At 42.6% G+C, this 27,423-nt stretch overlaps 1 protein-coding gene across 1 annotated transcript; it reads left to right on the top strand.

Moving 5' to 3' along the window:
• Positions 1–5,831: 5,831 nt before the first annotated feature.
• On the top strand, positions 5,832–13,695 carry LOC140730227 (uncharacterized). Its single transcript, XM_073050398.1, has 2 exons — positions 5,832–6,195; positions 11,341–13,695. The coding sequence occupies exons 1-2, from the start codon at positions 5,976–5,978 to the stop codon at positions 11,847–11,849; spliced, it is 729 nt and encodes a 242-aa protein (XP_072906499.1). The 5' UTR covers positions 5,832–5,975; the 3' UTR covers positions 11,850–13,695.
• Positions 13,696–27,423: the final 13,728 nt, after the last annotated feature.

The following is a 27,423-nucleotide window of genomic DNA, read 5'->3' as shown; positions in this document are numbered from 1 at the left end:
GACATCTTCCATTCTGAGGCTGAGCCTTCTGGTCCTGACACCCCTCACCGTACAGAACATCCTCCCACATCCACTCTATCCTGACCTTTTTATACTCAATAGGTTTCAATGAGATCCCCTTCATTCTCCTAAACTCCAGTGAGTAAAGAAGGCAAAGAGTGGTTGTAGATGGGTCATATTCGACATAGAGGTCAGTCACCAGTGGTGTGCCTCAGGGATCTGTTCTGGGACCCCCACTCTTTGTGATTTTCATAAATGACTTGGATGAAGAAGTGGAAGGATGGGTTAATAAATTTGTTGATGACACAAAGGTTGGAGGCAGCTGGTATCAAGTGAATCTCTGGAGGAGTATTGGGAATGCAGGAGTGGAGTTGAGAAGGAAATGAGGAGGACAGGAAGGGTGCATGTGATAGCTTTAGCAGAGGAGATTAAGGAGAATTCAAAGTGATTTGAAGGTACAAAGGTGGATAAATCTCAGGCGTCTGCCCAGCTACATTCATCACAATGGTGAAAGGCGAGGAAAATGAGGGAGCCAGGATTTGCACCAGTGTTAGTTACAGGGCAGGTGCTGGTAGACTGGAGGGGAGTGAATGTTGTATCTTTATTTAAGATGGGCAGCAAATAAGAAGCCAGGAATTATAGAGTAGTAAGTCTAATATCTGAGGTAGGAAAGGTACTGGGAGGATTCTTTGTGATAAGAAACACGTACATCTGGAATGAATGGGGTAGTCAGTGAGTCTTTGTGCGTGGGAGGTCATGACTGAGTTATAGACAATAGACAATAGACAATAGGTGCAGAGGTAGACCATTCAGCCCTTCGAGCCTGCACTGCCATTTTGAGATCATGGCTGATCACCTACTATCAATACCCAGTTCCTGCCTTGTCCCCATATCCCTTGATTTTCCTATCCATAAGACAGCTATCTAGCTCCTTCTTGAAAGCATCAAGAGAATTGGCCTCCACTACCTTCTGAGGCAGTGCATTCCAGAGCCCCACAACTCACTGGGAGAAAAAGTTTTTCCTTAACTCTGTCCTAAATTACCTACCCCTTATTCTCAAACCATGCCCTCTGGTACTGGACTCTCCCAGCATCTGGAACATATTTCCTGCCTCTATCTTGTCCAATCCCTTAATAATCTTATATGTTTCAATCAGATCCCCTCTCAATCCCCTTAATTCCAGCGTGTACAAGCCCAGTCTCTCTAACCTCTCTGTGTAAGACAGTACTGACATCCCAGGAATTAACCTTGTGAATCTACGCTGCACCTCCTCTACAGCCAGGATGTCCTTCCTTAGCCCTGGAGACCAAAACTGTATACAATACTCCAGTTGTGGTCTCACCAGGGCCCTGTACAAATGCAAGAGGATTTCCTTGCTCTTGTACTCAATTCCCTTTGTAATAAAGGCCAACATTCCATTAGCCTTCTTCACTGCCTGCTGCACTTGCTCATTCACCTTCAGTGACCGATGAACAAGGACTGCTAGATCTCTTTGTATTTCTCCCTTACCTAACTCTACACCACTCAGATAATAATCTACCTTCCTGTTCTTACTCCCAGAGTGGATAACCTCACACTTATTCACATTAAACGCAATCTGCCAAGTATCTGCCCACTCACCCAGCCTATCCAAGTCACCCTGAATTCTCCTAACATCCTCATCACGTCACACTGCCACCCAGCTTAGTATCATCAGCAAACTTGCTGATGTTATTCTCAATGCCTTCATCTAAATCGTTGACGTAAATCGTAAACAGCTGTGGTCCCAATACCGAGCCCTGTGGCACCACACTAGTCACCACCTGCCATTCCGAGAAACATCCATTCACCGCTACCCTTTGCTTTCTATCTGCCAACCAGTTTTCTATCCATGTCAATGTCTTCCCCCCAATGCCATGAGCTTTGATTTTACCCACCAATCTCCTAAGTGGGACTTTATCAAATGCCTTCTGAAAGTCGAGGTACACTACATCCACTGGATCTCCTTTGTCTAACTTCCTGGTTACATCCTCGAAAAACTCCAATAGATTAGTCAAGCATGATTTACCCTTGGTAAATCCATGCTGGCTCAGCCCAATCCTATTACTGCTATCTAGATATGCCACTATTTCATCTATAATAATGGAATCTAGCATCTTCCCCACTACTGATGTTAGGCTGACAGGTCGATAGTTCTCTGTTTTCTCCCTCCCTCCTTTCTTAAAAAGTGGGATAACATTAGCCACCCTCCAATCCTCAGGAACTAATCCAGAATCTAAGGAGTTCAGAAAAATTATCACTGATGCATCCACTATTTCTTGGGCTACTTCCTTAAGCACTCTGGGATGCAGACCATCTGGCCCTGGGGATTTATCTGCCTTTAATCCTTTCAATTTACCTAACACCACTTCCCTACTAACATGTATTTCCCTCAGTTCCTCCATCTCACTAGACCCTCGGTCCCTTACTATTTCCGGAAGATTATTTATGTCTTCCTTAGTGAAGACAGAACCAAAGTAGTTATTCAATTGGTCTGCCATGTCTTTGTTCCCTATGATCAATTCACCTGTTTCTGACTGTAAAGGACCTATATTTGTCTTGACCAATCTTTTTCTTTTCACGTATCTATAAAAGCTTTTACAGTCAGTTTTTATGTTCCCTGCCAGCTTGCTCTCATAATCTTTTATCCCTTTCCTAATTAAGCCCTTTGTCCTCCTCTGCTGGTCTCTGAAATTCTCCCAGTCCTCAGGTGTGCTGCTTTTTTTTGCTAATTTATGTGTTTCTTCTTTGGACTTGATACTATCCCTAATTTCCCTTGTCAGCCATGGGTGCACTACCTTCCCTGGTTTATTCTTTTGCCAAACTGGGATGAACAATTGTTGTAGTTCATCCATGCGATCTTTAAATGCTTGCCATTGCATATCCACCGTCAACCCTTTAAGTATCATTTGCCAGTCTATCTCAGCTAATTCATGTCCCATACCTTCAAAGTTACCCTTCTTTGAGTTCAGAACCTTTGTTTCTGAATTAACTATGTCACTCTCCATCTTAATGAAGAATTCCACCATATTATAGTCACTCTTACCCAAGGATCCTCACACGACAAGATTGCTAACTAACCCTTCCTCATTGCTCAATACCCAATCTAGAATGGCCTGCTCTCTAGTTGGTTCCTTGACGTGTTGGTTCAGAAAACCATCCTGCATCCATTCCAAGAAATCCTCTTCCTCAGCACCCTTACCAATTTGGTTCACCCAATCTATATGTAGATTGAAGTCACCCATTATAACTACTGTTCCTTTATTGCACGCATTTCTAATTTCCTGTTTAATGCCATCCCCAAACTCACTACTACTGTTAGGTGGCCTGTACACAACTCCCACCAGCATTTTCTGCCCCTTAGTGTTATGCAGCTCTACCCATATCGATTCCATATCCTCCAGGCTAATGTCCTTCCTTTCTATTGCGTTAATCTCCTCTCTAACCAGCAATGCTACCCCACCTCCTTTTCTTTCCTGTCTATCCCTCCTGAATATTGAATATCCTTGGATGGTGAGCTCCCATCCTTGGTCACCCTGCAGCCATGTCTCTGTGATCCCAACTATATCATATTCATTAATAACTATCTGCACATTCAATTCATCCACCTTGTTACAAATGCTCCTCACATTGACACACAAAGCCTTCAGGCTTGTTTTTACAACACTCTTAGCCCTTATACAATTATGTTGAAAAGTGGCTCTTTTTGCTTTTTGCCCTGGATTTGCCTGCCTGCCACTTTTACTTTTCACCTTACTACTTTTTGCTTCTACCCTCATTTTACACCCCTCTGTCTCTCTGCACTTGTTCCCATCCCCCTGCCACATAAGTTTAAATCCTCCTGAACAGCAGTAGCAAACGCTCCCCCAGAACATTGTTTCCAGTCCAGCCCAGGTGCAGACTGTCCTGTTTATACCGGTCCCACCTCCCCCAGAGCTGGTTCCAATGCCCCAGAAATTTGAATCCCTCCCACTTGCACCATTTTTCAAGCCACGTATTCATCTGAAATATCCTCCTATTTCTACTCTGACTAACACGTGGCACTAGTAGTAATCCAGAGATGATTACCTTTGTGGTCCTACTTTTTAGTTTATCTCCTAACTCCCTAAATTCACCCTGTAGGACCTCATCCCATTTTTTACCTATATCGTTGGTACCTATGTGCACCACGACCGCTGGCTGTTCACCCTCCCACACCAGAATGTCCTGCAGCCGCTCAGAGTCATCCTTGACCCTTGCACCAGGGAGGCAACATACCATCCTGGAGTCTCGTTTGTGGCTGCAGAAACGCCTATCTATTCCCCTTACAATCAAATCCCCTATCACTATAGCTCTCCCACTCCTTTTGCTTCCCTCCTGTGCCACAGAGCCACCCATGGTGCCATGAACTCGGCTGCTGCTGCCTTCCCCTGATGAGACATCTCCCCCAACAGTATCCAAAACAGTATATCTGTTTAGGAGGGAGATGACCTCAGGGGACTCCTGCACTACCTGCCTATTGCTACGCTGTCTATTGGCCACCCCTTCCTTTTCTGCCTGTGTAGCCTTTACCTGCGGTGTGGCCAACTCACTGAACGTGCTATTCACGACTTTCTCAGCATCACGGATGCTCCAGTATGAATCGAATCGCAGCTCCAGATGCTCAATGCGGTCTGCCAGAAGCTGCAGTTGGACACACTTCCTGCACACATAGTCGTCAGGGACACTGGAAGTATCCCTGATTTCCCACATGCTGCAGGATGAACAAACCACGAGGCTGATCTCAGCTGCCATGACCCACCCAATACTTACCTCAACTTTTGAAACTTTCTCCTTTGAAAGGAACTTACCTGGCCTTACCTCACTTGGAGTGAAGCTCGTCCTCCGCCTCTTCTCGTCGAAGCCTCTCAAGTCAAAGCCTCAAATCTCCACTTCTTCACTGGCCCACTCACTCAAATCAAGGTAATACATTTACTGTGAACATCAGGTCCCTGTGGAGAGCTGTAAAACAGAGGGACCTTGGTGTACAAGTAGACTAAATTTCAGCCGTAGGCAGACAGTGTAGTGAAGAAGACTTCTGGTGTACTGGCCTTCATAAGTCACAACATTGAGGATAGAAGATAGAAGGTCTGTAGCGGTTTTACAGGAGGCTGTTGAAGATGCATTTAGAGTATTGCATTCCACTTTGGTCAACCTGAAACAGGAAAGAAATGATGAAGCTGGAAAGATTGCAGAAAAGATTTACAATGATGTTGCCACAACTTGAGGGACTGAATTATAGGGAGAGCTTCGACAGGATAGGACTTTAACTTTTTGATCTTATAGAGGTGTAGAAATGCTGAGGGTCATGGATCAGGTGAAATGCTGAGGGGCATGTATCAGGTGAATGCACTCAGGTGAGGGGAAAAGATCTAATAGGAAGTTGAGAGGCTATTTTTTGACACAAAGGGGAACGAGCTGCCAGAGGAAGTGGCTGATGTAGGTACAAAACAAAAAAACAATTGGAGAAGTACATGATTTGGAAATGTTTAGAAGGTTATGGGTCAATCTCTGTCAAATGGGACTGGCATGAATGGGGCACATGGGACAACAGGAACCTATTGGGCCAAAGAGCCTGTTTCCATGCTGTATAACTTATGGCCCATGGAGCATGTGACACTGTCACTGGATAATATCTGACCTCTGTGTTTCTAAAGGGACCATGGCAGTTGTACAGTTTTTCAGTAAAAAGGAGATGCCCATATGATTGAAAAATATCTTTCAAGAGAGATTGAAGCTGTGAAGTTACTGGCCACTTTGCTGAGCAAAATCAGGAACAGGAGCTTGACTGAGATGGATATTGCCAACATCCAGATGCTGGTCCAGGAAGCACACAGTCCGGAGCACAGGGAGCATGTGACACGGCTTCTGGCTACCTCAGAAAGGTTCAGTCAGACTGTAAGAAGTTAACGGAAGAGAAAGGCCGATTGCAACAAGCAATGAAAGAGAAGAAACAGCAGCTAAGCCGTTTACAAGCCCAGTTACCAAACATTAGAAAGGAGAAGGAAGAATATGAAAATCGTCTGTGTCATTTGAGAGAGTCACTGAGACATGCAGAGCAAGCATTGGAGAAACAAAGGGAAACTGAGAGGTCGATGGAAACTGGATGGAACATTGGCATTGGGCTTTTATTTATTCCCATTATTGGCACAATTGCAGGTGAGTGTCTGCTCGTAATAAGGTTAGAAAATGTTGGTTAGTTCCAGAGAGAGTGTCTGGCACTGTTTGCAGAACAATGAGTGAGCAGTAAAGATCAGTCAAACATTTAACAACAGAGACAATAGGAGTGTTCAGCACCTGACTGGCCATTCAGCTGTTAGATCATGGGTTAAGACCTGTTACAATGATTTACCTCTTTGTAATAATAATCAGGGAGATACAGAGAGAATCTGTGATTACCAACAAGTACCTTTATTGTCTCAACAGAAGAACACGTGAATTTGCACAACCACATTCCTGTGTTTACTCTCACTAGGTTTTCCTGACCCTCCGTGAGCTGTCAAAGAATAGAAAAGGTAATCCTAGTAACAAGGGGTCTCTGTGGGCCATATGCTCCTCATGGTCCTGGTCCAAATCTCCATGTGTCACTGGGGTTCTCTGCATCTGCAATGTTGTGTCTCTAGAGAGTTATTGCTGCCAACGCACCCAAAGCATCTGCTTTTATGTTTGTTGCTTACCAGTTCAAATGTTGTATTTCAGTGTTATTGTCTATGGAGCATCTGGCTGACCTTTAACACCTGCTAATTGTCTCTGATCTAAGCCAGCATCCATTTATTGCCCTTCTCCACATGACATCTGGTATTTTATGTCTCTTCATTCTCTTCAACTCTAACGGGTTCAAAGCAGTTAAACCAGGTGACCCATACCCTGAGTCTAGCAAGATACTTCTGTAAACCTGCCAATGCACACAATACACAGCTTATCGGAGAATGATCTCAGATTTAGCAGATTACCTGGAGCATCATTGTGTCTACTTTAGATCACTAGACAAGCAATTTCAGTTCATAAAGGTGATTGGCGAAAGTGATACAGAGCTGGAGAAGGGAAAGGATCATTGGACGGGAGGCCTCGGGAAAAAGAAAGGGAGAGGAGGGAGCACCAGAGGGAGATGGAGAACAGGCAGAGTGATGGGCAGAGAGAGAGAGAAAAAAACAAACAACTAAATATGTCAGGGATGGGGTAAGAAGGGGAGGAGGGGCATTAACGGAAGTTAGAGAATCATCTTTCCAGCTCTTAGCTTCATCCCACCCCCTCCGGTTTTCTCCTATCATTTCGCATTTCCCCCTCCCTCCATTACTTTCAAATCTCTTACTGTCTTTCCCTTCAGTTAGGCCTGACGAAGGGTCTCGGCCTGAAACGTCGACGGTGCTTCTCCTTATAGATGCTGCCTGGCCTGCTGTGTTCCACCAGCATTTTCTGTGTGTTGTTTGAATTTCCAGCATCTGCAGATTTCCTCGTGTTTACTGTTGAACAGGGCATTTTTCATTGTGTCCAAACTGAAAAGAAAACTGCCAATACTTACCTACAAGTGTGAGACTGTGAGACTGATAGGTTTGTGGTCTAAGGTGGAAGGAGAGGATTTATTAACTTCAAACTTTCTGCATAATCACTCAAAGAGTTGAACTGAATGTGCATGTAACGAGAGCTGTGTGCACCTATCAATCACCCCTACTTCCGCACTTCCAAGACGCCGACTTCTACAAAGAAGGGATCCGTATGCTTCACGGCCACTGGACTAAGTGTGTAAATGTAAGAGGGGACTATGTTGAAAAATAAATGTGCTAGGTTTTCTAAAATTGACTCCGTCTACCTTAGGCCACAAACTTATCAATCACCCTCGTAAGTCCCAACATTGCATTTGCCTTCTTTACTACAGACTCAAACTGTACATTAATCTGCTGGGAGTCCTGTACAAGGACGCCGAAGTCCCTCTGCTCCTATGATGTTGAAACATTCTCCCTATTTAGATAGTAGTACGCACTATTGTTCCTTTTACCAAAATGCATTATTATACATTTTCCAACACTGCATTCCAACTGCAAATTTTTTGATCATTCTTCCAATTTGTCTAAGACCTGCTGCAATCACATTGTTTCCTCAACATGGCCTACCCCTCCACCTATCCTTGTATCATCTGCAAAATTGGCTACAAACCCGTTAATACCATTATCCAAATAACTGACGAAAATGCGAAAATTAGCGGTCCCAATACTAACCCCTGAGGAGCCAGAAAAGGCCCCCTTTATTCCAACTCACAACCTCCTGCCTCTCAGCCATTCCTCTATCCATATCAGTATCTTTCCTGTAATGCTATAGGATTTTATCTTGTTAAGATGCCTCAAGTGTGGCATCTTATCAAAAGCCTTCTGTAAATCTAAGTAAATGACATCCACTGCCTCTCCTTTGCCCACCCTGCTTGTTACTTCCTCAAAGGACTCTAAGTGATTTCTCAGGCAAGATTTCACTTGACAGAAACCATGCTGACTTCGACTTAACCATATAACCATATAACAATTACAGCACAGAAACAGGCCATCTCAGCGCTTCTAGTCCATGCCGAATGCTTACGCTCACCTAGTCCCACCGACCTGCACTCAGCCCATAACCTTCCATTCCTTTCCTGTCCATATACCTATGCAATTTTACTTTAAATGACAATACCGAACCTGCCTCTTCCACTTCTACTGGAAGTTCGTTCCACACAGCTACCACTCTCTGAGTAAAGAAATTCCCTCTTGAGTTACCCCTAAACTTTTGCCCCCTAACTCTCAACTCATGTCCTCTTGTTTGAATCTCCCCTACTCTCAATGGAAAAAGCCTATCCATGTCAACTCTATCAATCCCCCTCATAATTTTAAATACCTCTAACAAGTCCCCTCTCAATCTTCTATGCTCCAAAGAATAAAGACCTAACTTGTTCAACCTTTCTCTGTAACTTAGGTGCTGAAACCCAGGTAACATTCTAGTAAATCTTCTCTGCACTCTCTCTATTTTGTTGACATCTTTCCTATAATTCAGTGACCAGAACTGTACACAATACTCCAAATTCAGCCTTACCAATGCCTTGTACAATTTTAACATTATATCCCAAATCCTATAGTCAATGCTGTGATTTATCAAGGCCAGCATACGAAAAGCTTTCTTCACCACCCTATCCACATGAGATTCCACCTTCAGGGAACTATGCTCCATCATTCCTAGATCACTCTGTTCTACTGCATTCTTCAATGCCCTACCATTTACCATGGATTCCTATTTTGATTATTCCTACCAAAATGTAGCACCTCACACTTATCAGCATTAAACTCCATCTGCCATCTTTCAGCCCACTCTTCAAACTGGCCTAAATCTCTCTGCAAGCTTTGAAAACCTACTTCATTATCCACAATGCCACCTATCTTAGTATCATCTGCATACTTACTAATCCAATTTACCACCCCATCATCCAGATCATTAATGTATATGACAAACAACATTGGACCCCGTACAGATCCCTGAGGCACACCACTAGTCACTGGCCTCCGAACCTGACAAACAGTTATCCACCACTACTCTCTAGCATCTCCCATCCAGCCACTGTTGAATCCATTTTACTACTTCAATATTAATACCTAACGATTGAACCTTTCTAACTAACCATCCATGTGGAACCTCGTCAAAGGTCTTACTGAAGTCCATATAGACAACATCCACTGCTTTACCCTCATCAACTTTCCTAGTAACCTCTTCAAAAAATTCAATAGGATTTGTCAAACATGACCATCCACGCACAAATCCATGTTGACTGTTCCTAATCAGACCCTGTCTATCCATATAATTATACATACCATCTCTAAGAATACTTTCCATTAATTTGCCCACCACTACGTCAAACCTACAGGCCTATAATTGCTAGGTTTACTCTTAGAAATCCTTTTTAAGCAATGGAACAACATGAGCCAATGCGCCAATCCTCTGGCACCATCCCTGTTTCTAATAACATTTGAAATATTTCTGTCAGAGCCCCTACTATTTCTATTCTAACATCCTTCAAGGTCTTAGGGAATATCCTGTCAGGACTTAGAGATTTATCCACTTTTATATTCCTTAAAATCCTCTTTAATCATCATAGTTTCCATAACTTCCTTACTTGTTTCTGTTACCTTACACAATTCAATATCCTTCTCCTTAGTGAATACCGAAGAAATAAATTGTTCAAAATTATTTTATCATTAGTCTCCAAGTACCTCAAAATTTCATGCTTAATAATAGACTCCAACACTTTCCTGACCACTGAGGTTAGGCCAGCTGGTCTCTAATTTCCTTCCTTTTGCCCTCTTAAATAGTGATGTGACATTCACAATTTTCCAGTCCTCCAGGAACATGGCAGAATCAAGTGATTCTTGAAGGATCATAACCAATGCATCTGCTATCTCTGCAGTAACCTCTCTCAGGATTCTCTTATGTTTTCCATCTGGTCCAGGTGACTTATCCACTTTAAGACCTTTCAGTTTGCCTTGCAATTCTTCTTTTGTAAAACCAATGGCATTAACTCCTGCTCCCTGACACTCAAGGACCTCTGGCACACTGCTAGTGTCTTCCATAGTGAAGACTGTTTCAAAGTACTTCTTAAGAGTGTCCATCATTTCTCTCTGCCCAATTACCATCTCAACAGCATTTACCAGTGGTCCAATATCAAATCTCATCCCCTTTTACTCTTTATATAACTGAAAAACTTTTGGTATCCTGCTTTATATTATTGGCTGGTTTGCTCTCATATTTCATCTTTTCCCTTTGGCTTTTTTAGAGGCTTTCTCTAAAAGTTTTAAAATATCACAATCATCCAACTTCCCTCTCACTTATGCTACATTATATGCCCTTTCCTTGGCTTTGCTGCAGTCCTTATCTTCTCTCGTCAGCCACGGTTGCCTACTCCTGCTGCTTTAGAACTACCTCCTCTGTGGGACATATCTGTCCTGTGCCTTTGGACTCTCCCCAATCAGACCCTGTCTAGATAAATCACTTATATATCCTGTCCATTCAAGTATCTTCCAATAATTTCCCCCCTACTGACCACAGGTTCAACCACATATAGCTTCCAGGTGTGTTCACAGAGCCTTTTTCGAACAACAGAGCAATATTAACTATCCTCTTTTTCTCCAGCATGTTACCCATGGTAAAGGATATTGTAATTACCTCTCCAAGGCCCCTGCAATTTCTGCACTAGCTTCACACATGGTCCAGGAGGCAACTAGTCAGGTCCTGGGGATTTCTGGCTTCATCTATGTACTCTACATATTCATCTCTCTACATTTCTTTCCTCAGGAGCTATAACTGCTATCGCTTGTGAAATTGGTAGAGCCGATGCAGAGGAGAATTGTCGATCGATCAGGAGACAAGTGCAAAGAGAAGGGGAGTACATTTCAAAGTGTTCAAGGGATCTGGAATCCTGTATCTCCCGCATCAAGCGGACAATGGACGAGATTGACTGGACAGAAAAAAGAATAAAAAGTGTGGAGGGTCAACTCAACAGCCTACACAAGCTGCTGAACAATCGCTTTGCATTAGATTACCTGCTGAAACACGGGACAGTTGCTGTCAATGAACTGCTTGGTAAAGTGGAAGTGTTGAAGTTTCGCAGTGAGAAATTCTGTAACGTGGATGCACTGGTCATTGTTCTCAATGACATCATTGCCCACATATTAAAGCTGCCCAACCTGCTGGATGGGAAGGTGCTGCAACTGGGGGCTTCCACTGTTGAAATGCTGAAATATCTCAGTGGTCGCCTGAAGGCCATTGATTGGTCAGGTTCAGATGTCAGTCAGTGGTGCTAATGGCGATGAGCACAGTAACTGTACATCAGACTGTGCTACTACAGACAACTGATGTGAAGCAAGCCTTCTGACTCTGCTCTTGTTTCTGACATTTCATTCACTCATCTGGAGTGAACTAGAAGAGGAACAAGCTCAAAGAGTCCAGATCACCATCGACCACCCAGTTACATTCATCCTGATGTAATCTCATTTTTGAATCTCCCCACGTTCCCACCAAATGTCTCCCTGATTCCAAGTTTGAAGTACATTTATTATCAAAGTTTGTATATGTTACCATACACTGCCTTGAATTTAAAGTTACTGACCTTCTCCGATCTCCTCATGAGGACTGACTCATGGACCTCTGACTTCCTCTTGTAGTCAGTGCTTTGGTTTTTGCTGATATTGAGTGAGAGCTTGTTATTAATGCACCATTCAACCAGATTTTCAATCTTCCTCCTGTGCGACAATTTATCATCACCTTTGATTTGCCCAACATCTGTAAATTTAAATGTGACATTGGAGTTGTACTTGGTTACACATTCATTGGTTTAAAGGGACCTTTTACTTGTTCAATGATTCTACCACTTATTTAATCTCTCATAGCAATTTAGAGTGATTTCAGACACTGATTAAAACCCACCTCTCACAGTCAATTGAACAGGATACACAGCACTGTCTGTGTTAAGCTGGGTTTCAGCTAAAGGCAAGGGGCAACTTAGGAATGTTGTGTCGGCTGAACAGGATGACAGAACTGAGAGAAGGCTCTAGGGACAGCAGGGCAAAGAGAGATTTGTGACGGACACTGGTGGGGTTCCTAGTCTTTTTGGTGCGAGACTCAGAGAGAATATCAGGAAAGAAAGCCGTAGGATTCAATCCAATGGGAAAAGGCGATTTCAAGGAGTGCTTTGTGAGATGAAAGAGTCCAAGATGGGAAGTTCTGCTGGTCATATCCAAACTTTGGACAACATGATCTCCAATGCATGTGCACAGTTAGAGTGGTTTAGTTGAAATGAGCCCTTTTTATCCTTTTTTGTCTCCTCTTCATCACTGTTTGATAAAGCTGAAATTAGTAAATGCATTTTCTTTATAATTGTATGTGGTGTATGATCTGTTATTTCTGGCTGATGGATAGTTGTGTGTGGGCAGTATTTACACAGTGTTTGCTCAAATCAACGTTCTGTTCATCAAAACATCACAAGGTTCCTGTTTGGTTGGACCCAAACCCTACTGACCCTAGATGCATATTGTTTAAGAATGGTGGCCTTCTCACCACTGAGTTCAGTGGCTGTTAGCAGAGCCGGCTTGCGAGCCAAGTTCTATATGAGCTCGGTGAAGTCGGGGGCAGGGAGTACACATGGTATCAGAGTTTTGATGTACAAATATTTTACAGATTCATTTACACAACGAAAGCATGCCAACAACAGTAACGTAGGAGACTTATTCACATCCAAGGGCCTGAACATCTCCCTCCACTACAAAAGGATCATTCTAAGTGGGCTTTCTTCAATACTGAAGTCATGCCCTCTTGTCCTCAACTCCCCTACCATGGGAAATATCTTTGCCATATCTAATCTGTTCAGGCCTTTTCACATTTGGAATGTTTCTATGTTATGAGACAACAGGTTTCGTATACTGTGGACTGTGACTTTAAGAGACGATTGGCTAAGGCGGGACTATGCTGTCAGTATGACAAGCTGCGATGGACTGCTGAGACTCTCAGTGTGAGAGAGCGCGCGAGAGAGAGAGAGAGAGAGAGAGAGAGAGAGGCTGTTGGAACTTCAGATTGTCATTGCTATGGTGTGGAACTCTCCCATGCCAAAATGATTGGGTTGATCATCGGCACACAGTGCACAACAGATGTGTGACAGTCACCTCATATTATCCATATGTGTGGATTTGTAGAGTATCCTGTGGTATCACTTTTATTGGCCCTTACCTGGAATCTGGATGTTATGTGGTAACCACTTAAAGATGATATTCCTGTGACTGTCACCTGGTGATATTTCGATGTGGATTTCGGAACGACTTGACAGATAAGATCTTCAATGACAATTACTTCGTTAACCCAATGTGGAACCTGTGGAATCTTTCATAATCGCCTCCTCTCTACATTTTAACATGAATTCACAAATCTCCCCTCACTCACTTATCCTGTGGATTACTGGACCTTTTCTACTTTACCATCCTAAGATTTTAAGAGTTGTTCCTAAGCTTGATAGTTTGGGAGCTATATATATAGATATATATATATATATATATATATATATATATATATATATATGTGTGTGTGTGTGTGTGTGTGTGTGTGTGTGTGTGTGTGCATACACATACACACACATATACATGCATAACACTGTTAACTTCTGTTTATTTTTGTTTAATCTTTTATCTTTTGAGTAGATACTAATAAATGTAATGGTTTTAACATCAAAAACCAGACTTCATGTGTGATCTATTGCTACTGGTATGTAACAAAATTGGGGGCTCATCAGCAACATGAATAAAATTGTAGCTTATTGATTGATTGATTATCGATCTCATTGGTTGCTTCTTTTTTGATTGACTTGTGTGTGGAAACCAGCAGCAATGAAGATCGATGCATTTCTGGCATGGTCAACCACTGCAGCATTAGATAAGGTCAAAAAGGACGACTCGGTGGCTGTTGCTAAAAATCTGGGATTTGTTTTGATAAACTCATCTATGGAAAAGGTAGAGATTCAACAGAAAATAGCTGAGCACTATATTTCTTTGGGGATGTTTGACACCAAGATGTTAGAGCTGTTTCCTGAAAGTAAACCCAGTGATTTTGAGCTCCAGTACAAGTTGGAAAAACTAAAAATAGAGGCTGAGGAAAAGCAAAGACAGCAACGGCTCAAGGCTGAGTTAAGAGGAAAACAGCTTGAGATTGAGGTATGACAAAAACAGAGGCAGCTTGCAGCTGAAGAAGCAGCCAAACAGAGGGAGGAAGCAGCAAGACAGGGGGTGGAAGCACTGAGTTAAGTATTGTATGTAATTAGTTTTGCTACAACAAGTGTATGGGACATTGGAAAAAAAGTTGAATTTCCCCATGGGGATGAATAAAGTATCTATCTATCTATCTATCTATCTATCTATCTATCTATCTATCTATCAGATAGAGAAGATGGAGAAATTGTAGTAAGGGTGATTAGTGTTTGACTCTGGTGATAAGTTTGTTGCCAGTTGGGAAGTTAAATTGGTCCCTCCATTTAATGAAGCTGAGGTTGGTAAATATTTTCAGCACTTTGAGAAGGTTGCTAAGAACCTACAATGGCCAAAATTTAATTGGCCTCTTCTATTACAGGGTGTAATTAAGTGTAAGGCTCAGCAGGCTTATTCTGCCCTATCAGTTGAAGCGGCAGCTAATTATAAAATCATGAAGTAGGCTGTGCTTAAAGCCTATGAGCTGGTTCCAGAAGCCTACAGGCAAAGGTTTAGAAATTTGAGGAAATCTGTGAACCAGACTCATATGGAATTTGCTTATGAGAAGTTTGTGTGTTTTGAATGATGGTGCACATCTAAAAATGTGGATGATAATTTCAAAAAACTGAAAGAGTTAATTTTAATTGAAGTGTTTAAAAGGTGCATCCATAATGATATAAAAGCATATTTAGATGAAAAGGATGCTGCCACTTTGCAAGGGTCTACTAGATTAGCAGATGAGTTTGCTTTAACCCACCACATGGTTAAGTTTACCCCGAGTAAGACCTCCCAGAAGTACAGCGTGGATAGTCAGGGTAAACCAGAAATTAAATCTGGGACTAGTGGAAAAGGTAAGGATGAAGGGAAGCAATTAAAGGAGAAACAGTCAGGTCTTACTTGTCACTATTGTAAGAAACCTGGTCATGTTATGGCTAATTGCTCCCTCCTGAAGAAGAAGGAAAAGGAGGTAATTCCAGTGCTTTGAAACACCTGTGATCCCACAGGGTTCAGCACATTCTGAGGAAGCTCAGTTAAAGGCTGAGACGTCTGACCTGGTTAGAAAATAATTTAGTCCTTTCATGTCAGAGGGATTTGTTTCAGTAAATGAAGGGTGAACCCCGGTACCAATGAAAATTCTTCGAGATACTGGGGCTTCTCAGTCACTCTTGTTAGACAGTGTATTAAAGTTTAGTGATGGACTGCCACTGGTAAGGTAAATCTTATTAAAGGCATTGGGGATGACATTGTTTCTGTGCCTCTGCACAAGGTAATCTTAGAGCCAGGGTTAGTTTTGGGACCTGTTAAGATAGGACTGTGACCCAGTTTACTGGTGGAAAGTGCTTCTTTGTTGTTAGGGAATGACCTAGCAGGTGGCTAAGTTGTCCCAGTAGTGCAGCTGATGACTAAGCCAAACACTGATTACCCAAAGATGGATTCTAACACGTATCCATCCTGTGCAGTAACTCAAGCTATAGCCAAGAAGCTTGCCAATATGAATGGTTCTGTGCAGCATCGTTCTGCTACCCATGATAGCCCAAGCCAGGATTTAAGTTTTGATGATTTGTCAGGGATGTTCCTGCCTTCACTGTTTGAGTGTTTGATCACTGTTTGATCCACAAGGATCCTTGTGGTAGGGCTGACTCTAAAGATTTGTCTTTGTCCAGGAAGGAGTTGATAGCAGAACAGAGCAGAGACCCTGAGATTGCAGCCTTGAGAGGAAAAGCACTCCCAGGTGATGAGATTGAGGAAGTGCCAGTGCCAGTAGGATATTATGTCCAGAATGGAGTGTTAATGAGCAAGTGGAGATCACCTGACATTCCTGCAAGTGAGGAATGATTCACCAGGTTGTAGTTCCTAAAGTCAATAGGAATGAGATTTTAACTTTGGCCCTTAGTATGCCTTTGGGTGGCCATCTAGGTGTGAATAAAACTGTGAACAAGGTTTTGAAATAATTCTTTTGGCCTGGTTTGAGGAAAGATGTTGCAAAATTTTGCCAGACTTGTCACACTTGTCAGGTTGTGGGTAAACCTAATCAACCACACCAGTGGCCCCACTGCAGCCTATCCCTGCATTCAAGGAACCCTTTTCTAAAGTTATTGTGGATTGTGTTGGCCCATTGCCAAGGACTAAAGCTGTCCATCAGTATTTGCTAACTATCATGTGTACCGCATCTAGGTTTCCAGAAGCAATACCTCTCAGGAATATCAGAGATAAAACTGTGTCAAAGGCTGTCATAAAGTTTTTCACTTTATTTGGCTTGCCTAAACAAAATCAGTCTGATCAAGGAAGTAATTTTATGTCAGGATTATTTCAACAGGTAGTTTATGAGCTGGGAGCCAAACAAATTACGCTGTTTGTGTACCATCCAGAATCACAAGGGGCCTTAAAAAGATTTCATTCTACCCTCAAACCTATGATTAAGACATTCTGTATTGAAAATCAGAAGGATTGGGATGAGGGAGTATACTTGCTTTTGTTTGCAGTAAAGCAGTCGGTGCAAGATCCCTAGGCTTTAGCCCTTTTGAACTTGTGTTTGGACACCAGGTCCAAGGACCTTTGGAATTATTGAAGAAACAGTGGATTAACAGTGACCTGCATGTTAATTTGCTAGACTATGTTTTGAAATTCAAGAGCAGATTGCAGACTTGTAGCTCAGCAAGGGAAAACTTAAAAGATTCTCAGGACAGAATGAAATCTTGGTACAATAAGGAAGCTCGAATTAGATAATTCCAGGTGGGAGATAAAGTGCTGGTGTTGTATCCCAGACGAACCAACCCTTTACAAGCAAAATTTCATGGTCCTTATGAGATTGTGTCTAGAATCTATGATGTGGATTATGTAGTCAAAATACCAGACAGATGAAGACAAGCACAGCTCTGTTATATAAACATGATAAAACTGTATTATGAAAAACAAACAGCAGCTGTGAGCGGTGTTGTCAATAACAATGAATCTGACCTCGCTGGGAATGTACTAGCTGATACATCTGAAGCCTGTTTTAAAATAAACATTGTTCCTGCCAGACTGACTGACTATCTTAGAGTCTTAATCAGTTCATTTACAGCCACAGCAGCGGCAGCAAATGAAGTAGCTGATTCTGAAATTTAGGGATTTGTTCTCTGATGTCCTAAAGAGAAGAACGGGGTATCATATGATGTAGATGTTGATAATGCCAGACCCATAAAACAACACCCATATCGCACGAATGTTGATAAGTGTAAAGTTGCTGAACAAGAATTTGAGTATATGTTGGAAAATGGTATTAGGCCTTCTACTTCAGATTGGATTTCGCCTTCTGTTATGGTACCTAAACCAGATGGTAGTATCAGGTTTTGCACTGATTATTGAAAGGTGAATGCCATAACAAAAACAGATGCTTACGCAATCCCTAGAGTGGATGATTGTGTAGACAAGCTTGAAAAAGCGAAGTTTCTTACAAAGATCGATCTGTTGAAAGAGCATTGGTATGTTCCTTTAATGGATATGGGTAGAGACATTTCTGCATTTGTAACACCTTCTGGGTTGTATGACTACACTGTTTTGCCATTTGGAATGAAAAATGCTGCAGGAACATTCCAGAGAATGAGTAATTCTGTAATTCAATGGTTAGAAAACACAAATGCCTATATTGATGATTTGGTCATAGGAAATGACATATGGGAAGCCCATATCTCTGCAGTAGAAAAGCTGTTTGACAGGCTTTCCTTACAGTTTACTTATGTTTGCAGTTTACAGTTTCGTCATGTAGGCCAAGGCATGTTCCTGCTCAGGCAGAAGTTTGGGCAATTTCTGAAGTTCCCATTCCAACCAGTAAAAAAGCCTTTAGGATATCCTTGGGAATGGTCGGATATTATCGTAAGTTCTGTAAGAACTTTGTTGATGTTGCTATCCCATTGACTAACCTCCTGAAGAAGGGTAAAAAGTTTGTTTGGACAGGGCCTTGTCAGGAGGTAGTTGATAAATTCAAAGCCATCTTATATCATCAACCTGTGCTCAAGGCACCTGACTTTGCAAAGCCATTCTCTTTCACTGTGAATACTAGTGCTGAAGCTGCAGGAGCAGCGTTATTACGAAGGGATGATTATGATGATGCTGACCATCCAGTGGCTTACTTTTCAAAGAAATTCAATGAGCATCAAAGAAATTATTCCACCATTGAGAAGGAAATATTATCATTTATTTTAGCTTTGCAGCATTTTGATGTTTATGTTTGCACAGCTCAGAAACCACTTGTGGTTTATACAGATCATAATCCACTGGTGTTCTTGAGTAAGGTGAAAAACAAAAATAGAAGATTGATGAACTGGAGTCTGATTTTGCAGGAGTATGATCTTATGATAACTGATATTAAAGGCAAGGACAATATAATTGCTGATTGTCTTTCTAGATGTTAAGCTTGCAATGTATTTTTAATAGTGGAATAGAATCCGATATTTGTATAAACTTCTGCAATATATTAGTTTATAGCATACTACATATACTTATATATGGTAACCATACCTGTATTGTTTCATATTTTGTACTTTGCAGTTAAAAAGTTTGCTCTTTCAGATCAAAATGTTCCCTTTTTAAGGGGAGGTGTTACGAGATCACAGGTATTGTTTACTGTAGACTGTCACTTTAAAAGACACTTGGATGAGGCCAGACTATGCTGTCAGTATGAAAAGCTGCGACGGACCGCTGAAACTCTCAGTGAGAGAGAGCGAGAGACAGAGAGAGAGAGTGAGAGAGAGGCTGTTGGAACTTCAGCTTGTCACTGCTATGGTGTGGAACTCCCCCATGCACAGAAGATCATCGGCACGCAGTGCACAACAGATGTGTGACTGTCACTTCGTATAATCTGTAAGTGTGGATTTGTTGGAGTATCCTGCGGTATCATTGGAATTGGGGTGTTCTGTGGTAACCACTTGAAGATGATATTCCTGTGACTGTCACCTGGTGATATTTTGATGTGGATTTAGGAATGACTTGACGGATAAGCTCTTCAACAACAATTACTTTGTTTACTCAATGTGAAACCTGTGGAATCTTTCATAATCACTTCCTCTCTACATTTTAACGTGAATTCATAAATTTCCCCTCACTCACTTATCCCATGGATTACTGGACTTTTTCTACTTTACCATCCTAAGACTTTAAGAATTGTTCCCTAAGCCTGATAGTTTGGGAGATATATGTATATATATATATATATATACACACACACATACACACACATATACATGCATAACACTGTTAACTTCTGTTTATTTTTGTTTAATCTTTAATATTTTGAGTAGATACTAATAAAGATAGTTTTAACATCAAAACCAGACTCCATGTGTGATCTATTGCTGCTTGTACGTAACATCTATGATATCCCCCCTCATTCTCCTGAACTCCAGGGAATACAGCCCAAGAGCTGCCGGATCTTCCTTATACTGTAATCCTTTCATTCCCAAAATCATTCTCGTGAATCATCTCTGAACCCTCTCGAATGTCAATATATCCTTTCTAAAATAAGGAGCCCAAAACTGCACACAATACTCCAAGTGTTGTCCCAGCAGTGCTTTATAGAGCCTGAACATCACATCCCTGCTCTTATATTCCAATCCTGTCAGGGTCCGGTCTGGCCTGGAATCCGCATTCCGGGTCTCGATCCGGTCCGAGGGCTCCGGACTCCGGGTCCTGCAGTTGTCCCTCCCATCACCCGTGATCTAGTTAGGACCCTCCTGGCTCAAGGAGGCACATCTGTAACTCATTGAGCTGCAGGTATTTATAAGGGGCCTTCGGACTGGGACCAGGTGGGTGGTCGTTTTGTTCTGTTTCCTGTTTCTCCGCCGACTCCGAACTCTTCTCTGCATTCTGTTATCCTGCCCAGGCTCAGATCCACTCCTCATCATGCTTCTCTGCCCCGTACCAGTACTGCCAGGTTGGTCCGGTCTCCCCCACCTTTCTTCCCATGCGCTGGTCCCACTTCTCCGCTCGTTTGTTTTGTTCGCGCGGTCGCGCTGTCTGCTGGCTGTTCCCAATTTTCCCACTATTGTGGCTGTTGTGTTGGTCACCCTGGACCTTCGCCCGTTCCTACCCCTTGCCTCCGTTGGGCAGGCCCAGCCGATCTGCCGCTGTCCTGCAGGGGTTCTGCCCCGTCCTCCCCTTCCGCCTGAACCCTGGGATCGTGCCCCGCACCCGCCTAGGGATTTGCATCATGCCCAGGCCTCTGGTGTTTCCACCTGGGAGGCGGCCCTTCCCGGAATATATGCGGCTGGCCCAGGAAGGGCTCTCTGCCGGCCTATCTATCCCCCTAGACCTGCCTGAACCTCCGGGGACCTGTCTACCTGCCTGCCTGAACTCCGGGAGCCCACTCCGCTCTGCCTGCCTGACACTCTATCTACCTGAACCCCAGCTCTACCCTTAAATGCCATGGCATCCCCATCCTGTCCTCCCCCTAGTACTTCACTGTCTGCGTCCTGCGTTTGGGTCCATCTGGCCACGTTTCTGACAATTCCCCTAGAAATGAATGCCAACATTGCATTCGTCTTCTTCGCCACTGACTCAACCTTTCGGGTATCCTGCACATTTTGAATTCTTTCCCCATCTAAATAATAGTCTGCCCATTTATTTCTTCCACCAAAGGGCATGACCATACACTTTCCAACATTGTATTTCATTTGCCACTTCTTTGCCCATTCCCCTAATCTATCTGAGTCTCTCTGCAGGCTCTCTGTTTCCTCAACACTACCCGCTCCTCCATGTATCTTTGTATTATTGACAAATTTATCCACAGATCCATTAATCACATAGTCCAATCTTTGTTATACTTCGTAAAAAGCAGCAGTCCCAACACCAACTCCTGTGGAACTCCACTGGTAACTGGTAGCCAGCCAGAATAGCATCCCTTTATTCCCACTCTCAGCCAATGCTAGTCACTCCCTTGTAATTCCATGGGCTCTTATCTTCCTAAGCAGCTTCATGCAGGGCACCTGGTCAAAGGTTTTCTGAAAATCCAAGTACACCAAATCTACTGCATTTCCTTTGTCTTTTCTCCTTGTAATTTCCTCAAAAAGTTGCAGTAGGCTAGTCAGGCAGGACGATCCTTTCAGGAAATCATGCTGGCTTTGGCCTATCTTGTCATATGCCTCCAGGTATTCCATACTCTCATCCATACCAATCGATTCCAACAACTTCCCAAACACTTATGTCAGGCCAACAAGTCTATAGTTTCCTTTCTGCTTTCTAACCCTTTTTAAATAGTGGAGTAACAATTGCTTTTTCCACTTATCCAGTACAATGCCAGAGTCTATCAATTCTTGAAAGGTCATTGTCAATGTCTCTGCAGTTTCTTCAGCTACTTCCTTCAGTCCCCGAAGCTGCATTCTATCAGGTTCAGGAGATTTATCTACCCTCAGACTATTAAGCTTCCTGAACACTTTCTCAGTCATAATTTTCACTGCACATGCTTCACTTCGCTGACACTCTTGAATGTCTAGTACACTGTTGATGTCTTCCACTGTGAAGACTGATGCAAAGTACACACTCAGTTCCTTTGCTAACTCTGTGTCTCTCATAACAATATCTCTAGCATCATTTTCTATTGGTCCAATATCTACCCTGAACTCTCTTTTACCCTTTATATACTTAAAAAAGCTTTTAGTGTCTTTTTTTGATATTAGTCGCCAGCTTCCTTTCATAATTCATTTTTTTCTTCCCAATGACCTTTGTCATTTACTTCTGCAAGTTTTTAAAAGCTTCCCAATCCTCTACCTTCCCACTACCCCTGACTTCCTTGTATGCCCAAACAAGCTGGATGAACTCAGCATTTGCAGTGTACTTTGTGATTCCTTGTACTCTTTTGTTTTTACTTTGGCTCTGACTTCACGTCAGCCAGGATAGTGCCCTTCTTCCATTCAAAAATGTCTTCTATTTGGTATATATCTAACTTGCACTTCTCTCATTTCTCGTAGAACCTCCAGCCATTGCTGCTCTGCTAGTGTCCTGTTTATGACAAAATACTGAGAGTTATTCATTATGGACAGTGCCTGTAAAACGAGAGGGAGTGTGTACCACTGATTCAGAGAGAAAGAGAGCACCAAGCAGCTCGTGAGTTGCTATGGTGATGGAAGGGCAGAGCTATATAATGGACAGCTGGTGTTCAGCATGTTTGGGTATATATACAAGGTCAGCTGGCTTTCTGGTAGACGCACAAGGCACATTGAAGACACCCAAGAAACAGACACTGGATGAGCTTTGAGTGCCCATGAAAGGGTGAGTTTTGCTAGCAGTGTGCAAAAGTGGTGACCAGTGGAAAGCTATCAGTGTGTTTAACCCTTGCATGGGTAGATAGCTTTATAGTGTGAAGACGGTACCCTTAGTGTGGTCACGGTTGGTGACTTTGAAAGGTTTTTGGAGGACACTGGTAAGATCTATGGCATCGGCTTGCTTATGTAACCCTCTGGATCACCTCAGGCTCGCTCAGCTCATTCTCGTCTAGGGGGAGCAGCCTTCAGCCCTGTCAAACTGGGTAATCAGCTTGTGTGGATGCTGTGTGATGTCCCTGCCTCGCCAAAGAACAGACAGGACACCATATGTGATTAAATGATTACAATTTGTAAAGATTACTATAACTAAGTAATCAATAATGATACAGTATACATGAAGGAAAAGAAAATAAAGAAAAGGCACCAAACTTATCAAAGTCCAAACCACTTCATGCACAACCATTGGAGCTCAATTACTGAAGTCTTCGGGCCACCATTTGATCCCCTCCAAACTCCTTGACTCGCGGCTCAGAACCAGCCGAAGTGGTCAACCAAGCACATCTATCTTCGTCTCCTCGGGGTACCTCCTGGCCTCAGACCCCCACTTGGGGTCCATTCCCCGCCCAGTTTATGGCATCGCATCCTCTCTCTCTCACCCCCTTGTGCCTATCTCCCCAAAACCCCGCCAACAATAGCTTACAGACTCAGAAGAAAGAACAACATTAATCCCAATTGGTTAACAAAAGAATACAATTCTCATTATCAGTAAATTTTAACCCAAACAAGCTTCCAGCACTCTCTCACAACAAAGAAGCATTCCTATTTTTACAAAGAAGCCATTTTGATTAACATACACAGTAACAAAGGAAAAGAAGAAACCCCCTTTACACTTGGATAACAAATCATCTCTCTCTCTCTCTCTCCTCAATTCTACTACACTCAATATAATGAACTGAACTGACTTCATTCCTATACTATCGCAAGACTGTATCATTTACCACCTAAACTTGAAGAAGTTTGAGGTTTTATATTTCCACACTTATATATGCATAGACTCTGCTAACCTGTTTGATTTATCTGGTTTTTTATTACTATATTATGTAGATACTAATAAAATAGTTTTTTTTTAGTAGCAAAACCAGACTCCAGGTGTGTTCCATTTCTGCTGGTTCTTTTAACCCGTTACGGGGTACGTACCAAAATTGGGGGCTCATCCGGTATATGAACATATTATCTGGAGCCATGCTAAAATTGTTGGGAGCCATTTTAAATTTTGGGGGGCTTAATCGAGTGATTAATGGTTGATATAATTGGGGAAAATCCGTTTTGTTTACTTGAGTGGGAAATCAGCAGCAATGGATGTCAGTATTGATAGGTTTCTGGTGGAACCATCCCTGAAGCATTGGATGATGCGGAGAGGGATGCGCTGTTGGGAATTGCTCATACATTAAAACTTAAACTCATCACCAGAATGAAGAAGTTTCAGATTTTCACGTACCCCGTGACTGGGTTAAAGAACCCAGCAGAAATGGGAAACATTTTGGGGTCTGATATTACTAGTAACTAATAGTATTTATTAGTAAACTATGCAATACAGTACTATAGAATGCAAATATGTGAAACAGATTAGCAATAATATATAGATATATATACAAAAGTGTGGAAATATGAACCAAATCCAGGATCTTTCAAACCTAGTGGTAAATGGATAGAGTCTTACGATGGTGAAGAGTTCAGTTCAGTTCAAGTCGAGGTAGTTGTTTGAGTAACGTTGGAGAGAGAGAGGGAGAGAGAGAGCCCTGCTCCAAAGCCCCTTGAGACTCCGGGTGGTATGCGGAGGACACAATTTGTTTAACTCCCAGCTCAGAAGCTATCTGTTAGAATGTGCGGGATGTGAAGTTACTCGGCTGATCTGATTGAATCTCCTTAGGTAACCCTACCATGGTGAAAAACTTGACAAGTGCCTTTACCACAATGTTTGCTTTTATGCTCTCAAGTGGCACAGCCTCTGGGAACCTAGAGGCAGCACACATAATGGTCAGCACATACTGATGACCAGCTGCAGTCCTTGGTAAGGGTCCTACACATTCCACTATGACTCAGGAGAATGGTTAACCAAAAGCAGGTATTGGTCAAAGGTGTGCCCTTGGGATGGCCTGATTCAGCTTTCCTCCACCTGGCATGTGTGACACCTTCTACAATAAGTAATAATGTCTCTCCTCATGTTAGGCCAATAAAATTCCCTCATAATCCTATGTACTGTTTTCTTTATTCCAAAATGTCCACCTAAAGGCATCTTGTGGGCCAAATTCAAAATTTCAGCCCTATAAACCTTCAGAACCACCACCTGGTGTACAATCACCCAATCCTCATTATTTTGCGTAGTATCCCACTGGCTCATTCTTAATTCCCTCCTCAGAGAGAGCTGTCTCTTTTAAAGCCACAATTTTTATATCTTTGCTCTGTTCCTCCACAAATTATTTCTTCGATAATGATAAATCTGCCTCGTCCCCCTTACTCTCCTCAGCCTTACTCTCCTCTAAATCCTGTTGATACATGGACGGTAAGAAAGTCCCGGATAAATCGATATTTGTATCAGCAGCCTCTTTCGACATGCTTCTGGTTACTGCGCAGGCGGGATAAATTCAGAATCTTTGGGCGGATCCTCAGCAGCCGCAGGCTTACTCATTAGTTGCACTGCTGAGTACATACCCCCACCTGCAAGGTCACTACCGAGTAAGACATTCACATTGTGTATTGGTAGTTCAGACTGCAACCCTATGGTGACTGGTCCCGATACTAAGTCACATTTCGGAATTATTTTATGCCTCAGTCCTTTTTCCAATTCCTTTTATCATATTCACTTCACCAGTCTTCATCTCAGCACTGAATTCCAACACATTTCTTAGGATCAATGACTGTCAAGCCCCAGTATCTCTCCATATGCTCATTGGAAATGGAGTTGACCCCTCCTTTACAGATACCAACCCGTTTGAAATAAATCTCTCGCGTCCTTCTTGAACTCAGTCTGACCACTCTTTCCTTAGTGGTCTGTTAACCGGCTCAATGCAGGCATTTGGGGTTGTCACCTTTCCTTTTCCTTTATCTCTTCTTGGAGCAAAACACCTCGACACTATGTGACCGGCCTTCCCACAGTTAAAACATGTTAAACTGGAGAACTTTCCTCTGGACTGCCTCTCATCCTCCTTACCTTTTCCACTAGTCCCCGGCTTACTTTCTGACTTAGCCGTGGGCTCTCTCTATTATCCCTACTACACCTCTGATAGCTCTGGCTCGGGGAGAACTTTACCTTGTGGGTTAAGGCATACTTGTCTGCTAACTTGGCAGATGCAAACAGAGTTTCTGCTGCTTTCGCATCTAAGTACATCCTCATACACTCAGGGATGCAACTTTTAAACTGCTCAATCAGCATCAACTGTTTCAGTTTGGCAATATCCTCACTTGCCCTTTTCGAAGTACACCAGTGATCAAAGTACATCTGTATCTCACGGGCAAACTCTAGATACGTACGATCCCACAGCTTCCTCAAATTTCAGAACCTTTGTCTGTATGCCTCCAGAACATCTTAAGTATAGCCCCTTTTACTTCATCATAATCCCTTGCACCTTCCACAGACAATGCTGAATAAGCTTGCTGAGTCTTCCCCTTAAGTACACTTTGTAACAAAACAGCCCACTTCCCCTTCAGCCAGTTCTGATTCATAGTGACTTTCTCAAAATGTAAAAAATACCTATCGATATCCGTTTCCTCAAATGGGAGCACCAACTTAACCTCCTGAATAACCTTGACTGGGTCTATCACTCGTCCCCCTTCCTGCAATACTCTTATCCTTTCTTTCTCAAACCTCTCTTTTTCCCTTTCCTCCCTCTCTCTTTCCTTTTCTTGTCTCGGCCTTTCTGTTTCTTCCCTCCATCTTTCTGCTTCTCTGCCTCCAGCTTTATTACTCGTAACTCAAACTCGTACTGCTGTGCTCTTTTCTTCTTCTCAGCCTCGAGTCTTAATTTCTCCATTCGAAACTGGGCCTCAAACCCGCTAGGTTTACTTTCAGGAAACAACTCCAGCTCCCTTACTTGAAACACCTCCTTGGATACATAATACTCAGCTATGGCTCTTTGCATCTCTGACCTCCTCATTGTCGGCTTCACCTTTGAAAGTTTCAACTTTTTTGCAATACTCAACAGCTCCAACTTCCTGGTGTCTTCAAATGCCTCTGAGGTTGGCTCCACCAAACATTTATCAAAATCTATTTCTGCTGTTTTTCCACACAACCAAATCAATTAAGGGAATTTACCCCAATCAATTCAACAAGCCCCCACACAAATTTTGTTCATATCCTGGACAAAGGCCCCAATTTTGTCACGTACCCCGTGACCGAGTTAAAGAACCAGCAGAAA

Source organism: Hemitrygon akajei, chromosome 7, assembly GCF_048418815.1.
Source record: "Hemitrygon akajei chromosome 7, sHemAka1.3, whole genome shotgun sequence".
Lineage (NCBI taxonomy): Eukaryota > Metazoa > Chordata > Chondrichthyes > Myliobatiformes > Dasyatidae > Hemitrygon > Hemitrygon akajei.
The sequence above is the reverse complement of the archived record's forward strand: the minus strand, read 5'-3'. Positions and strand labels throughout refer to the sequence as shown.

What these genes read in the sequence shown, in the direction of transcription:
- LOC140730227 (XM_073050398.1), top strand. Translation starts at nt 5,976, where the DNA reads ATGAAAGAGAAGAAACAGCAGCTAAGCCGTTTACAAGCCCAGTTACCA. An exon ending in CATTATTGGCACAATTGCAG is followed by an intron (nt 6,196 to 11,340) that starts GTGAGTGTCTGC and finishes TTCTTTCCTCAG; the next exon opens with GAGCTATAACTGCTATCGCT.